This window comes from Hermetia illucens, chromosome 1 (genome assembly GCF_905115235.1).
Source record: "Hermetia illucens chromosome 1, iHerIll2.2.curated.20191125, whole genome shotgun sequence".
Taxonomy (NCBI): Eukaryota; Metazoa; Arthropoda; class Insecta; order Diptera; family Stratiomyidae; genus Hermetia; species Hermetia illucens.
The window spans coordinates 85,214,685-85,229,965 of record NC_051849.1 but is presented as its reverse complement, the minus strand read 5'-3'; the positions used below and the strand labels follow the sequence as shown (position 1 = coordinate 85,229,965).

The window sequence follows — 15,281 nt, the reverse complement described above, 5'->3', positions numbered from 1 at the left end:
GCACCATACATGTAATTGTCAAAATATTCAATTCCTTATCAGTAAACTCCTTTCAAAGAGCTCAATACATCTAAAAATTTTGAATTTTCAAAAATCCTATGTATGCAAATCACTGATCGCCACGCCCATCTGTTTACTCAGGTGGCCCGAGAAAATTTCAAACGTCGCAATAAAATGTAGATCTACGCAACCCGTTTAACCTTTTAACACCCTTTGTTTCCCAAGCTAATTGATAATAATGAGACGGATTCACCCGTGCATGGACGTTGCTGGGAGGTTAACTCAACTTTTCCGCAATCCCATGAAGTCATAAAATTTTTCTAGTTTTTTTGGAATCGGACCTTTTCAAACGGTCTCTCAATTCTTCTTATTACTTTTACTTTTGTTCTATTTGTTTTTACTACCACACAAAGAAATTGTGCGAATTTTACCATAAAAATGTAAAATAAGGGCATATAAGAGAGTGAGGGATCCATTTCTCAATAGTTTCGTTGATCATTTCAAATAGTGAGAAGGGTTATCCTGGTTTTGGGTTGTCCAGTGTAGTGTTCGTTTGGTCCATCATAGGTGTTTTTATTGGGTGAGCTTGAAATATTTTCTCGTGCCAAACGATTTTTAATTGAACTGCAAAATTGGGCCTAAGTTGTTGGATGTTTGCTACCGGACCTCAAAGTTTTCTATTAGTTCCTAACTGTTGTCCTAGGCATTTCGTCGGCTTTCTCGGCAGTTTTCCTCTGCGTTTTTGTTTTCTAAAACTAGTCCTTAAAAACGGTCATGTGTCGTTCACTGATAAACTCAAGAGTTCTTGTTCTAGTTTGAAGGATTTGTTCCCAACGGTATCAAGTGTAAATTGAACCAAAGTTCAACAGGTGTAGGGTCGATTCTGTTGGAGTCAAGGTCATTGATATGTTGTCAATTTGATTTCCTCGTTTCCTCCTAGAAGATGAACTAATTCCAATGTCATGCACTTGATAATTTCAATTCAAAAGGAGGGCTGATCGTTCCCACGTTGACCGAAGCATTAAACAGAACCTGTGTTTGAATTCAGCAAGATAATACGAAGTAACACGAACCATATCTTGTGCCCAAAACATTTTTCCTTATTGATTGAAATTATTCCTACTTCCCAGATCCATTGCGGTTTACAACAAGTACCTGGTTGTGATAAGGTGGCTTACTCATTGTATTTATTGGCCATACACATATCCGGTTCGATACCGTACAAACTCAGGTTGGCTTATAAATCAATCTTTCCTTGCCTAATATCTATATTTAATATTGTGATCATTTATTTTCAGGCGTAAGCAGTTCAAATTTGGAAAGGAAAAGCATCAGTAAAAATGTGTGGAGGTCGACAAACTTGTAAGTTCCAGCTCGTACGACCTGAAGAAAGTGGGATCTGCCAGAGTCTCGTCACGTTTGCCAGCAATGTTGTCGGTTCTACTGAGAAACCCAGAATCCCAGAAGATATAAATGCAGTAATGGCCGAATTCGCTGCGAATGGGCGTAGTGTGCATCATAATCCATTCACTTCATCAAGGAATTATTCAACGCCTATCAACAAGAGCAATCGGCCACGTACAACCTGCCGTTGTGGGAATGAATGCCCTTGTGGAAATGAATCAGGGTACCTTCGATTCATGCTTGACTCAACGAAACTAACGAATTCATCGTCAGCACAAACTGGTAGAACATCAGTTGAGAAATCCAAACGGATGTTGCGGAAACTTCCGCGTCAATCAATGGAATGCGTATTCTGTAAAAACAATAATGAACCTGCCGAACTTGTTCGTGGCCATGCGGTACGTGACTTCACAGGCAAAGTGACTTGTCCGATTTTGCGAACTTTCCGATGTCCTATTTGTGGTGCAACTGGCGACAAAGCCCATACAGTTAAATACTGTCCACAGAAGCCAATCATCACTATGGAGGACATAGAATTCGCTGAACGGGTTCGAACTCTCCATGAAATATGGAATAACAGAGTTTATGGTGGTTTTCGATTCGTAGGCACTAAGGCACTTTAATTTTTACCTTTTTGACTACTAGTATTTCGGTATTTCCCTACAACGGCAGGCATCACGTTTTTTAAATTGTGCTTTTTGTTTCGGAAAGTGAAATCATTGTTTATTCGTTACTATACAATTTTTTTCAAGAAAATGGAACTCTGTTGAGTTGTATGTTCCAATCATTTCGACTGTCTTATTTTTTTTCTACAAATTTTAAAAAATTTGGAAGGATTTAGTTTCGAATTTTAAGTTCGTTTTTATTTGTTTGTGATATTATTGAAATGCATGTAAAATAAAATTTTATTATAGGAACCTTGTGCAACGTAAAACAATAAAACCAGTAATTTACGTTATGGAGGTGCTCAAATCATTGGGCACAATTTCCGTATCTATAGCTTTACTTAAAATACCATGTAAGCTATTTTATTAGTTAAGAAAAAGTGAAATCTGTATTTTCACATGATTTAATAAAATTTATTTCCAGACATCATTTAAGCGTTTTCGTCCGAAATCAAAAGGAATGGCTGGTAAATGAATGTTCATTTTGCCTTTTAGTCCAGTTTAGTTCAACCCCAAAAAAACTCAAAAAATTGTAAAGATAGTGAAAAAATACTAAAGTACAAAAATGTGGCCTTTTCATCGCTAAAATATTAAGTCAGCAGTTTTTCGCTATCATCTTTATTTTTTGAGATATTTAGAAAAAAGATCATTGTTTCGTTTAAAAATTTTTTTTTTGGGGTAAATCACTTTTTCGAAACTACTCAATCTATATCCACCAAAATTTTAAAATTTATTGCGAGGGCTTAAATACAGTAGATTCTCAAGGTATTCGGCTTACTTTCAATTTAGATGAGAAAACCACGTTTTGAAAGCCCTTATTAAGTAGTTTAAAAGAGCTTTAGATAAATTTCCACTAAAGATTACTGGTTTGTGTTATTTGGCCTTGGAAAGTAATAATTTTCTTAGACATTACGAATTTACGTTTGGCGAGTTATAAATTCATTCTTTTTGTTATTTAATATGCTTTGTTTCTTTTTAATATCACTTCTACGTGAAATGCATGGTTTTCGAGTTATTTGCCAAAAACCGTTGAAAAACATGCGTTTTTTTATGAAAAATCCCCATTTTTGAACATGAATAACTGTCCGATAATATTTACCAAACAGTTTCTGCTTAGAATTGATCATTTAATCTATTTCTGTAATTATTTTGAAAAAAAAATCCACCCGGAGGGGGCGAGATGTCACAATCTTCCGGAGGGAAGCGCACATCGACGCTATATAACTTTTACTTCTTGACTGAAAGAATTCGTAGGTCGCACCGAATTTTCAGCTTTAATGACGGGACTATTTACTAATTGATTAGGAGAAGGCGGTATAGGTGATGTTTCATTTCTATCACAACAATGTTTTTGTGTCTCTTATTACTAAATTTTCATGGTGCGGGCCTTGCCTTCATGGTTTTAAAAAAGTTTAGCAGGAAAAAAATCAATTTCCTTTTTCCATTATTTTTTTCAGTGCCAATCTTATGGCCCAATATTGGGAAACAGGCAATAAGTCAGGTGATGATAAAGAAATCAAATTCAATTTTAGGGATGAGTCTCTTTTATTAGGGGAGGAAAGGGGGTAGTAATGTTAATTTGTGCAAAAAAGGGACAATTTTGCGAATTTGTTTTGACAACATAGTTAATATCTGTTGATGGTACATTAAGGTGTGACATTCGAAGAATATTGTGTAAAATTTTCATGAAGAAATATTAAACAAGTCGGAATATTGGAACGTGGGCCCTTCGGGTATACATACATAATGCCGCGTTCACGATGTGCATAATCAGATGTCAATTAACGCATCGCACTTAATGTAAGTCGACATTAAAAGTCTAACATATGGTAACTCCTATATCCTATTACGATGCACATTGCATGACGTAAAACCTTGTAAGGTTCTAACTTTTACGTTAAGTTACGTTTCCGTTTAGTGAGGTGAACTCAATACCCCAATCACAACAAAGCACGTATCGAATTGTTTTTGCATGGCGGGAAACAGAATTGAATAAAAAACGTTTTGATATAACTTTTAAACTTGTGTGTGTTCTAAGACAAATTGCACTTTAAGTACAAGTGTTTGGGACAATATTCATCATATAACGTTGATCCTGCGGTTTTTCGTATAGAGTTGAGGGAGCGAAACGCATTCTCAGCAATTTCACAAAAATGTTCCACGGTCGCAGCAAAAAGACTACAGAAAGCTCTCCATCGAGCAGATAAAATACCAAAGGCAATTTCATTTATTCGCCGAGCTCTCTTTAAACGATAAATGAATACATATTTTTCAAACAGAATATTTCTACTGCCGTACTGTTTCATCATTTTATTTCGGCACGCCCGCTTAAAGTATGTAGCCAAGTAGATATGTAGATAATTTCGGTGTCGTTGCCTGTCTCTGTTTTTCATTAATTTCCATAAATTATTATTTAAACCAAAGAAACAATATCACTTTATGTTCTTGCAACAATCGTAAACGATATACGTGACAACATCTTACGCTAAGTGGCATTTCATTAAATGCGGTATAAAGGTATTGTGCTCATCTTATGTGAGGAGTGTGTGTGTTTGACGTGGGCGAGAGGGAAAGCCTCTGAGCACTCAGACTCTAGTGGTCCATTGTACTCAATTCCTCTGTCTAACGGAATATCCCGGATTCGTCTATGTATCGTAGGATTTCTGTTAGTGGATATGATGCTACCCGCTGCAGTTGTAGCATATTAGTACCAAAAATGGGATGTCTGTGCGGCCATAGGCTCATTACAGGGTGGACACCTAACATCTTCCTATTTGGAACATATGCCCGGCTAGTGAATTATGACCAGTCAGAATGCCCACAATACTTTTTCAAGTCTTCCTGCTTTTCGACAGGATAAATTTTGACGTATATTTTTTTGGTTCTGACAGGAAAAGTTTGGTGTGTTTAGCATCATTAAGGCCCAGCCACCTGTCATTATGGTAAACTTGTTTCCAGTTTCTGACAGCAGCATTAGCTAATGCTACTGACACCCCAATTGCTGGTTTCGGTCCGTATATGGGGAGAATTGAACACTCTTGCTAAAGCATCCGAAATTTCATTTCCCTCTACACCACAATAACTGCATACCCAGAGTAGTTTTACTGTATTGAATCTAGAAACAGACTTCAATCGATTTCTACATTCCTGAATGATTTTTGAAGTGATCGAAAGTCTGCTCAACGCCCTCAATGCAGCTTGACCATCGCTATAGATTGCGATGCGCCTGCATTTCAACCGTTCGTCAATTATCCAGGTTGTCGCCCATAGGATCGCATACACTTCAGCCTGAAAGACCGTTATATATTATCCCAAGGGAAGAGCACACTTCTCGCTTTTACTCGAGAGATAGAGTTTTTGAACCATCGCTATAGAAGGCGTCAGTATATCCTGACACGCATTCTTCCGGTTCGTCCCAGTTTTCTCTTCGTTTCAAGATAACTTCATATCTTCTACCAAACAGATGTATGGGGATCCGAGAATCAGAAGGCATTGCGAAAACTTCAGATTCAGTTCTCCAAATAACTTTTCCAATGTTCTGTGCCCCCAAGTCCATTGTTTCTCCGAATTAGTCTATGGGCTGCTCTCATTGCACTGCTCTGAATAAACAGATCCGAGAACTGCAAATTGAGCAATGCATTCAGAGCTACGGCGGATGTCGTGCCCATGTGAGGAGCTCTATCTGTTTTTTTTCGGAAGATAGCTATAAATTCAAAATATTCCTTCATATATTTCCAAACTTTCAGATATACAGTGGCTCCCAGTGCGTTTGATACAGTCACCGTTTTCAATTGTACATCACTCTAATATCGAAACTAGGAGATTAATCGGTAAATTTTAAATGTATATGTGTAGGTGCATATTTAATAAACGACTTTCGAATAAGGGGAATCCCAAGAATTGTTGTTTATGGCATACAAGACCGATGTTCTTGGTGGATTGCCTAATTTCAGCTTATTGTACAGGGTCTTTCAGTTTCAAAAATCTTTCCTTTGTCGCGCACCGCAGAGATATTTTTTGTTTTACGAATTATTGGTCCTGTTTGGGTATTATAATATTACATTTTTTGAGTAATTTTGGAACCCTAATAAAAGAATTGTAAATTTTTTTCTATAATGGATCGTTGTAAAACAACGGAGCAGCGCGAACTGGTAATTCACCACTTTAAAAAAGGACAAAGTATCTTCAAAATTGCTGAAAGTACTGCTTAACTGTCTCTACAGCCCAGCATATAATTGAGCGTTTTGTACACAAACATCTATTTGGGAAAATAACGCCGGAAAATCGCCAAATAAAATATTGAGCGAACTAGACGAGCGTTGAATTGAAAGGTAAACCCAGATGGCCAGTAAGGGTCGTGATGAACCAGGGGGGTCAGGCAATTCTGAAATAGTTTGACCTGTGCTGCACGATCATGATTTGAACGGCCGAGCAGCTCGAAAGAAGCGTCTATGTCTTAAAATACCGTAATTGTTGCCGACGAATCAAAGTTTAACATTTTCGGGTGCTATGGAATGTTCTATGACTCGGGCAAAGCAAATACCATGCTGAACAAAACAAACCTCAAAACAACTTTGAATCATGGGAATGGTCATCTTATGATTTGGGGAGCAATGGACTAAATGCATTCATTACCTGGATGTACTAAAAAAAATTACTGCAACCAGCACAGTCTTCTGATATAAATGTAATCGAGAATTTATGGGCAATTTTGGACAACAACATAAGGAAGTATAAGATTTTGAATAAGGGAAACCTTAAGAAAGCCTCGCTGGCAGAATAGTAAAAAATGACTCCTGATCCATAAAAGCCAGTTAACTCAATGCTAAATAGGCTCCAGACTGTTATTAAAGCGAAAGGATATTATTGAGTACCCGAGTCACGATCCCTGGGAAGCGCATCAAATCCATTGCTGGAATTGAGAAGACAACCCAGATGATCACAACTAGCATGAGAGAAGCTTTCGGAGAAAGCTGTCGATTCAAGATGTCAAAGAAGGGTAAAACACCATGGTGGAACTCGGATTTGGCAAAACCGAGGAGAACGACAAAGATGCTTCTCAATCGTGCTCTGAAGGGTGATTCAGGCGCTAGCTGGAATCGCTATAAAGAGGCACAGAGTATGAGATCGGCTAAACGATCATCATGGAGACGCTTTTGCGAAGAGACTAACTCTCTTGAGGTAACCTCAAAGCTGAAACGGATTCTGGCTAAAGAACGTATCCAGAAACTGGGTTATTTACGTTTACAGAACGGGAGGTACACAGAAAGCGATGAAGAAACGGTAAATCATTTGCTTGAAGTTCACTTCCCAAGCAGCATCCAAAATCTAATCTCGGGGCAAATAGGTGCATACAGCCCTCAACCGAGAGACTGGAATCTGGCATGCAAAGTAGTATGACTGGAATCTTGCATGCAAAGTAGTATCACTGGAGCGAGTAAAATGGGCATTTAACTCGTTCCATAGATACAAGTCTGTAGGTCCGGATGGCATCATTCCTGTGGTAGTAATAGAGGGAATGGATGTCCTGGGTCTACACATTCGGAATATATATCGCGCATGCCTACCACACGCTTGTATTCCAATGGAATGGCGTAATGAGAAGGTGTTATTCATTCCCAAACCAGGAAAACCCACCTACACAGAGGCAAAAACATTCGAACGATCAATCTAACGTCCTTTCTGCTAAAAGGACTAGAAAGGCTAGTAGATCGTTTCATAAGGGATACACACATTCCTAAGTGGCCACTTCACCGTAGGCAACACGCCTACTAGAAAGGTAAATCCACGGAGACAGCACTCCATGAACTTGCGGCAAAATTTGAAAAGGCGATGTTCGTGCGCGGGAATTTGTGATGCAGCAAGACAGCATGGAATCACATATCGGTCGGCCAGAAGTCTATTGAAGCTGGATGTCTCAGGGCTGCCCACAGGGAGGGGTTCTCTCTCCACTGTTTTGGATCTTGGTAAAGGATACCCTGCTGTGGCTCCTGGAGGACAAAAAAGTCTTCGCGCAAGCATTTGCGGACGACCTAGCCGTAATAATTATCGTCAAGTTTGCGGACACAGTATGTGACTGCTTGAATGCAACTTTGCATGAAATCCACAGCTGGTGCCTCCGTAATAGACTCACGGTGAACGCTAGGAAGACTGGACTAGTTATATTCACTAGGAACGTCAGGTGGGGCAGTTGTACGCTACCCACCTTAGCAGGGACGGAAATTCATCTGGCACAAACAGTCAAGTACTTAGGAGTACATTTCGACTCCAAGTTAATATGGAAGCATCATATCCAGGAACAATATCAGAAATCCTGCAGATTGCTCTAGTGCTGTAGGAATGCGATAGGTAAGACCTGGGGACTTTAACCCAAACCGATATACTGGATGTATAAATCCATAATAAAACCCATTTTGATGTATGTATGCATCATCTGGCGGCCAAGACTGAACTTTGCTAACAGCAGGAAGCTGCTAACGCAGATTCAGAGACTTGGTTGCCTAAGTATTACTGGAGCAATAAGTACTACGCCAACTGCGGCACTTGAAGCTATCCTAAATTTACCCCCATTTCATTTGGAGGTGAAACGGAAAGCAGCCAACGACGCATATAGGCTCCATTCCATTGGGGCGTGGAAAGGAAGCCAATCACAGGGTCATGCGTCTATCTGGAAATTCCTTGAAAAAAAATCCGGTAGCCCTGATGCTGACCGATCATATGGTTTCAAGATTCGTCTTTGAAAAGATATACACTGCCGTAATCACCGAAAGAGATGAATGGTCGACAAATGGCCATGAGTCCTTTCAGATTACAGACCTAATAATCTTCACCGACGGGTCAGTCATGGAGGATGGATCCGATTATAGAACTGGCCCGACCCCTCGGAAAAATGACGACCATATTCCAGGCGGATATATATGCAATTTCATTGGCAGCAGAAGAATGTCTGCGACAAAAGTGGAGGGGTCGCACCATTCGAATCTGCATTATCAGCACTAAATGGCAACGAAATATCAAGCCAGTTGGCGTGGAGTTGTCATCAGGTGCTGCTGAAACTTGGCCGACTAAACGAAACATTCCTGATTGTGGCTCGCTGAAGGTCTGGATCCACAATGGTGAGGTCAGAACCAGCTCTTGGAATCCAACCATCTACTGTCAAGTCTACCCTGAAGGGCGAAATTGCAAGAATTCACGCAACCGAGGAGGAGACGGCACTGCACGTTTTATGCAGCTGCCCGACATCCTCAGATCTCAGACGAGGCACCTTGGCAAGGTTTTCTTCAATGAAGAATCTGCACACTCTCTGTCTTTGGAGAATGTTCTCAGATTCACTAAAACCTGCGAACACCGTAGGCGGGAAGCCATTGAATAGGCAATTTACGGGCATAGTATAATGGGCCTAACAATGACCTGAGTGCTCGGAGCCGCGGCTCCCCCAGTAAACTAAACTAAACTAAAAAGGATATTAAGCTAAATAATAGTTATTAACAATAATTTGAAACTGTATCAAATAAGGTGTAATCTAAAATATTCTATTTTTTTTTGGTTTCAAGTTCTCCAGCTCTTACACAGTTCTGCTATGAAAAATAGGAATTTCCTAATTCAACAATAACCTCCCTTCTTTAAAATGACATTAAAGCTTTTTGATATTGCAAATAGGGTTTGAACTATTGCAGCAGCAATTTTTTCAAAAGAAATCTATCAAATGAGCTGGGAGCCACTGTATGTAGCCAATCCGATTTATTCAAAAAGAAAATAATTTGATGAATTTTCTCATATCAGGTCCGATTTACAAATATCCTATGACCACCACTGGTCTTATTTTTGAATGGGAAAAGATACAATTTTCCACCATAGGAAGGCAATTTTCTCGCACAGATAGACTTGGTGCTGGCGTCACTTGAATATTGAATATGTTGTGGCGCCTGTAGCCTTGCTTTATTGAGGGTGCTTACATTATCTATAAAACAACAGTAGTACGTATATAATTATCTGGGATAACCCATATTGTCTACCAGATCCTTCTCTGTCGTCTTCAGATGCCTTGCGGGTTTTTTCTTATCTTCAGTTTGTGTTTTCTTGTTTTCAAATTTATTAATTGGCCATAGTGAGATGAGTTGATGGGGTGCGTCACAGAGTTGAGATTTATGATTCTTGTGTTTATTATTATTTTGTCCTTGCCACTGTCCAGATTTTTATTTTATGGTATATTTTACATAATTTTTCTTAGGAATTGTTTCAATTCCCTTATAAACTACTACTAATGACGGTAGTATTATAAGGAGAACTTGCACTCATCAAATGGTTTATGGTCGAGGTATCTAAGGAATTTTCGTCTTGAATTATACTCTTTTTATTTGTCCTGGCAGTTATCCTATTTTACAGGAGTTTAAAGCGTTGTCCATGATCATGTCATCATCAGGTCAATAAGAACAGGAAACCCTTCCAATAAAAGGCGAGGATAATAATCGAAAGATAGCAAGAAAAAACGGTGCCAGTTACTAAGTCGTAGGAAAAATTGTGAAGGAATATCTGAAATCGAATTCGGTAAATCGCGAATCCTGGATTTGATGACGGTGTTGACAGTTACCGCTAAACGTTCTCTCCCGACCTGCGGGCTTTCTGACAAGATCTTCGTTAGAAGATTCCGATATAGAGGAGAAGGGAGAGACAAAACCTTGTTGTCTGACCAACATTGGTGAAGCCAAAGACTTAGGGGGGAAATCCAGGTCCGGAGTGAAAATTATGCCAAATTATACAACCTATTTAGCTTTGTTAAAAACTTTATTTGCGGGCATTTTGTTGTTAAGGTAGGCGTTTAATCCACGACGATGAGCAACTGAAAAGATGGAAGAAACACTTGACCACAATTCCTAACCTTATAGCATCCGGTGAGGTCTCATCTCTCGTGGATGACATTACAAACCATTCTAACATACTAAGTGGAATAAAGTACTATCCCGGGATGGTCGACAAGTTGGTCGCCTAGAATCACGTGATGTAGAGCGGTGGGGAGAGAGAGAGAGTGGAAATACCACTTCAGTTGTTGCACTCAGGCTAACTTTCTACCGAGTGACTGCTCTACTTAACCCTCTAGCAATTAAACAACTTTTAGGGGATAGGTCACTTCAGTAGAAAAGAAAGGTAATTAAATTAATTCAGGCAGTTCCCAACTTTATTACCCCAGAGGTGATAAGCACTGTCATAACAGAAATTGCAGCGACAGCATGGAAAAATTCCGCAGGGAAATTGCCAAGCAGTCAGTCAGGTCTTATAACGTGCTTTTGGGCGTGGTCGGTAACTTTATCTGCACTTTTGATGGCGGGGCAGTGCTATTCACGGGCGGGTCGTTTAGATTCTCTATCGTTGGCGCAACAAGAAAATTATCCATTTTTGAACAACCAGCGGATCACGGAGATGGCTTATATTGAATTTGGGCACCGACGTTTTATTTCCGTGCGAGCAGAAACAATAGTAACACGCAAGGGAAGGTAAGCAATCAGACCATTAGATGATGGTCTTTTCCGAGGCTGATGTCAACATTTCTTTTGTACACACATTCAGAAGATAACCCTTAAATCTACCGTTGATCGCGTTGTGGCCGATCTGATTAGATATTTGTTATTGATCAGTTGAAACCCAACTAAGCAGGTTACCCATCATGATTACAACATTAGCTTTAGGAAACCTCCCCTGAGCTAGGTGCATTTGCTCATAGATCAGAAATCCTTCATCGGAGGTCATATGGTATAATTGGAACCGCGATTGCCCTCTGAGGGCATACACCTCAGGAGAGTTCCGTATAGTATCATCATCATCATCAACGGCGCAACAACCGGTATCCGGTCTAGGTCTGCCTTAATAAGGAACTCCAGACATCCTGGTTTTGCGCCGGGGTCCACCAATTCGATATCCCTTAAAGCTGCCTGGCATCCTGACCTACGCCATCACTCCATCTTAGACAGGGTCTGCCTCGTCTTCTTTTTCTACCATAGATATTGCCCTTATAAACTTTCCGGGTTGGATCATCCTCATCCATACGGATTAAGTGACCCACCCACCGTAACCTACTGAGCCGGATTTTATCCATAACCGGACGGTCATGGTATCGCTCATAGATTTCGTCGTTATGTAGACTACGGAATCGTCCATCCTCATGTAGGGGGCCAAATTTCTTCGTAGGATTTTTCTCTCGAACGCGGCCAAGAGTTCGTAATTTTTCTTGGTAAGAACCCAAGTCTCCGAGGAATACATGAGGACTGGCAAGATCATTGTCTTGTACAGTAAGAGCTTTGACCCTATGGTGAGACGTTTCGAGCGGAACAGTTTTTGTAAGCTGAAATAGGCTCTACTGGCTGACAACAACCACGTAAACTGTATGTAAGTTGTATTCTCCTATCCTTATTCTTCCCGTTTGACCAGTGCGGTTCGATGTTGTCGATTGGTTGGTTTTCACCATATACTTTGTCTTGCCTTCATTGATGTGCAGCTCAAGATCTAGCGCCGCCTGCTCAATCTGGATAGTATAGTATAGTATCGCATTCCTGGAAATACGCGTGTGGTTGTCAACCGAAGCAAGCAGGCGTAGTCATGAGTCCGCAAGGGGCTTTCGCCAAAACAACCCGACGCTATTCATATTGAGTGAGTCCTAGACATTCACTTAAGGACAACCATGGAGAGGTCGCCCTTCTCTGAATCCTAGCATGCCTAACTCCAAAGCAAGCCTACAGAAATCGCTCTTCACGAGGCAACGCTACAGGCAATATACCCTAGCTGCCTGTCTGGATATAGAGGGAGCATTTAATAACGTTAGTACCAAAGCCATCAAGGAGGCTCTAACCGGAAAAGGATTGGAGGGGTATCTTACGCATTGGATAGTATTTATGCTAAGAGGAAGGATGATCCAACTAATCTAGGAGATAGACACTGGACCAGAGCTGTGGACAGAAGGTCGCCCCAGCGTGCCGCCACTTCGGCGCTTTGAGCGAAAATGATGAATAAGATTCTGCGTATATTGGACAAAAGCAGGCAGAAGATGCTGGTGTATGCCAACAACTTGGTGAAATTGGTATCAGGAATGTTATGAGTGAAATTATAGAGAGCACGTTGGTAAAGGTAAAGCCTGTACTTTGCAAATCCAATCAAAATGGAGCTACTGCCATTTATTATTAAAACAAAGGTACCTGAATTCCACCTTTCGTGATTGAAAGGGCAAAGATTGTCACGTTTCTCCAATGTAAAGTTTCTAAGTATCTATCTGGATCCTTAACATAGAACTAAGGGTTAAGAGGACCTCTATAGCTGCAGGAAGACCTATGTAAGGAAATGGGATCTTTGGTCGAGAATGGTTTGCAGGATGTACACAGTGGTGGTTCGCCTCAACCTAACTTCTTCCTTTTTCAGCTTTTATCCCGCGCTCAAGGGGGATCGGCTCGCTGTGATCGGTTGTGTCATTTTGTTCTCTCAAAGGTATGATCTGGATGCAGTCACAAGGCTTTCAAATCACCATCCAGCATATCAAGACATCGTTGTTTCGGCCGGCCTTTTGGTTGCTTCAATGTACAAACTAATTTTGGCAAATGAATTCTCGTTAGTGTGAATTGCGCGATCATACCATCGAGGACACCTCTCTTCCAATTTTTCCACGACCGGTGCAAGCCCATATTGATCGCGGATATCCTTATTTTTGGTGTGACGGTCCAACGTAACATCTTCGTCTCCATTATTGCAAGATGACGTTCATTGTCTTTTATAGTCGATCAACACTCAAAACCATAGAGCGCAACGGACGATATTACGGTAAATTTTATACTTGAGACGTTCGTCGTTACGTCGACTACAAAGAACACCAGTTGTGGAGCACTACTTCATCCAGGTTGCGCTAATGCGTGAACCAATTTCATAATGCCGTTCCTCATTGGTTGATAAGTTTTCCCCTAGATATTTAAATCGCTCAGTTCTGGCAGGTCACTGCCATTGACAGTGATTGTGCCTGTTTCATGAGGATCGGTCGTCAGAAATTCAGTTTTATTCAGATTCAACTGAGACAGTATTGCATGAATCGATTATTCTATTTTTGGACAAATTGGCCGGGATCATTTTTGCTATTAGACGCTAACAAAGCAGTGTATGTGTGACAGTGTTTATAACCAGAACAAAGAGGAGTGGTGAGAGGGCGCTAACTTGATGAACACCGACAGAGACACGAAGTGATTTTGATACACCCGTTAAATCTTCGAACTTTACTTTTCGCATCATGGTAGAGTAATTTAATGCACCGCACGAGTTCTTCTATCACTAGGTGTTGTCGTAGAGCATACCAGATGGGTTTGTGTGGCTAACGGTCAAAAGCTTCCTCCAGATTCAAAAATGCAATGTAAAGAGGCCGATGCGTCTCACGATGATTTTCCCCTCCTAACATGCGGTTCTATTGTGCTGTGACCGATGCTGAGCAGGAAATATGTACAATAGAACTAAACTTAATAGGGCACATAGAACCGTGTGTGCAGATGCTACTTGGGTTTCCCAGTCATGCCCGTCAGGTGCCTTCCATATACTCCTGCATCTACTCCCATCGAACCTTCACATTAAATACGCTGAAGCGTGCATTACTGTCAGACTACGTGAGTCTGACTGTAGGATAGCAAAGCAATGCGTCCATAGTAAGATCCTAGATGAAGTACCTCGGGAACTCATTGGGCATTCCCAACAGAATACGCCACATGCAAGCCAAGCTTCAAGAGAAATTTTGCTTTGGACTTTTCAACCAGGGCAGAGTGGAAGCCCGGCGAAAAGGTTATGATAAACTATTTTTCAACGGTTCAAATATGGTGTGTGGAGTGGATGCTGGAGTTTTATCTGATAAGCACGGTGTGGGATTTGAGCTCCAAGCACAACATAGTCATTCTGACCGTAACCAAGCGATCATTAAACCTTTGTACTCCATAGCGGCATCCTCCAACTTGGTGCAGCAGTGTACGGACGCCCTGAATAGACTGGGCGACACGTTCAAAAACATTTTCCTCTGCGTTCTCGGGCATAGAGGGACTGAACGTATGGGCGGACTGACCAGGCGAGGCTCTGCTCTAGACAGCCTCACACCAAATCATCTCCGTTTGTTGCCTATCTGTAGAAAATAAAGAAATCCATTCTAAGAGGCTAATGCATCCAAGATATACCAGCAGATGGTTGCCTTTGATATTCTACCTATTA

The 15,281-nt window shown here is 40.7% G+C and overlaps 1 protein-coding gene across 3 annotated transcripts; it reads left to right on the top strand.

Moving 5' to 3' along the window:
• The first annotated feature begins 390 nt into the window (after window positions 1-390).
• On the top strand, window positions 391-2,499 carry LOC119660369. Of its 3 annotated transcripts, none has more exons than XM_038068905.1 (4): window positions 391-580; window positions 944-1,062; window positions 1,131-1,231; window positions 1,299-2,499. In XM_038068905.1, exon 4 carries the CDS (start codon window positions 1,341-1,343, stop codon window positions 2,025-2,027), a length of 687 nt encoding a protein of 228 aa, XP_037924833.1. In that variant the 5' UTR covers window positions 391-580; window positions 944-1,062; window positions 1,131-1,231; window positions 1,299-1,340; the 3' UTR covers window positions 2,028-2,499. The 3 variants fall into 3 exon arrangements, with proteins under 3 accessions (XP_037924833.1, XP_037924824.1, XP_037924816.1); XM_038068896.1 differs by having other exon boundaries at window positions 941-1,062; XM_038068888.1 differs by lacking the exon at window positions 944-1,062 and having other exon boundaries at window positions 392-580.
• The last annotated feature ends 12,782 nt before the right edge of the window (window positions 2,500-15,281 follow it).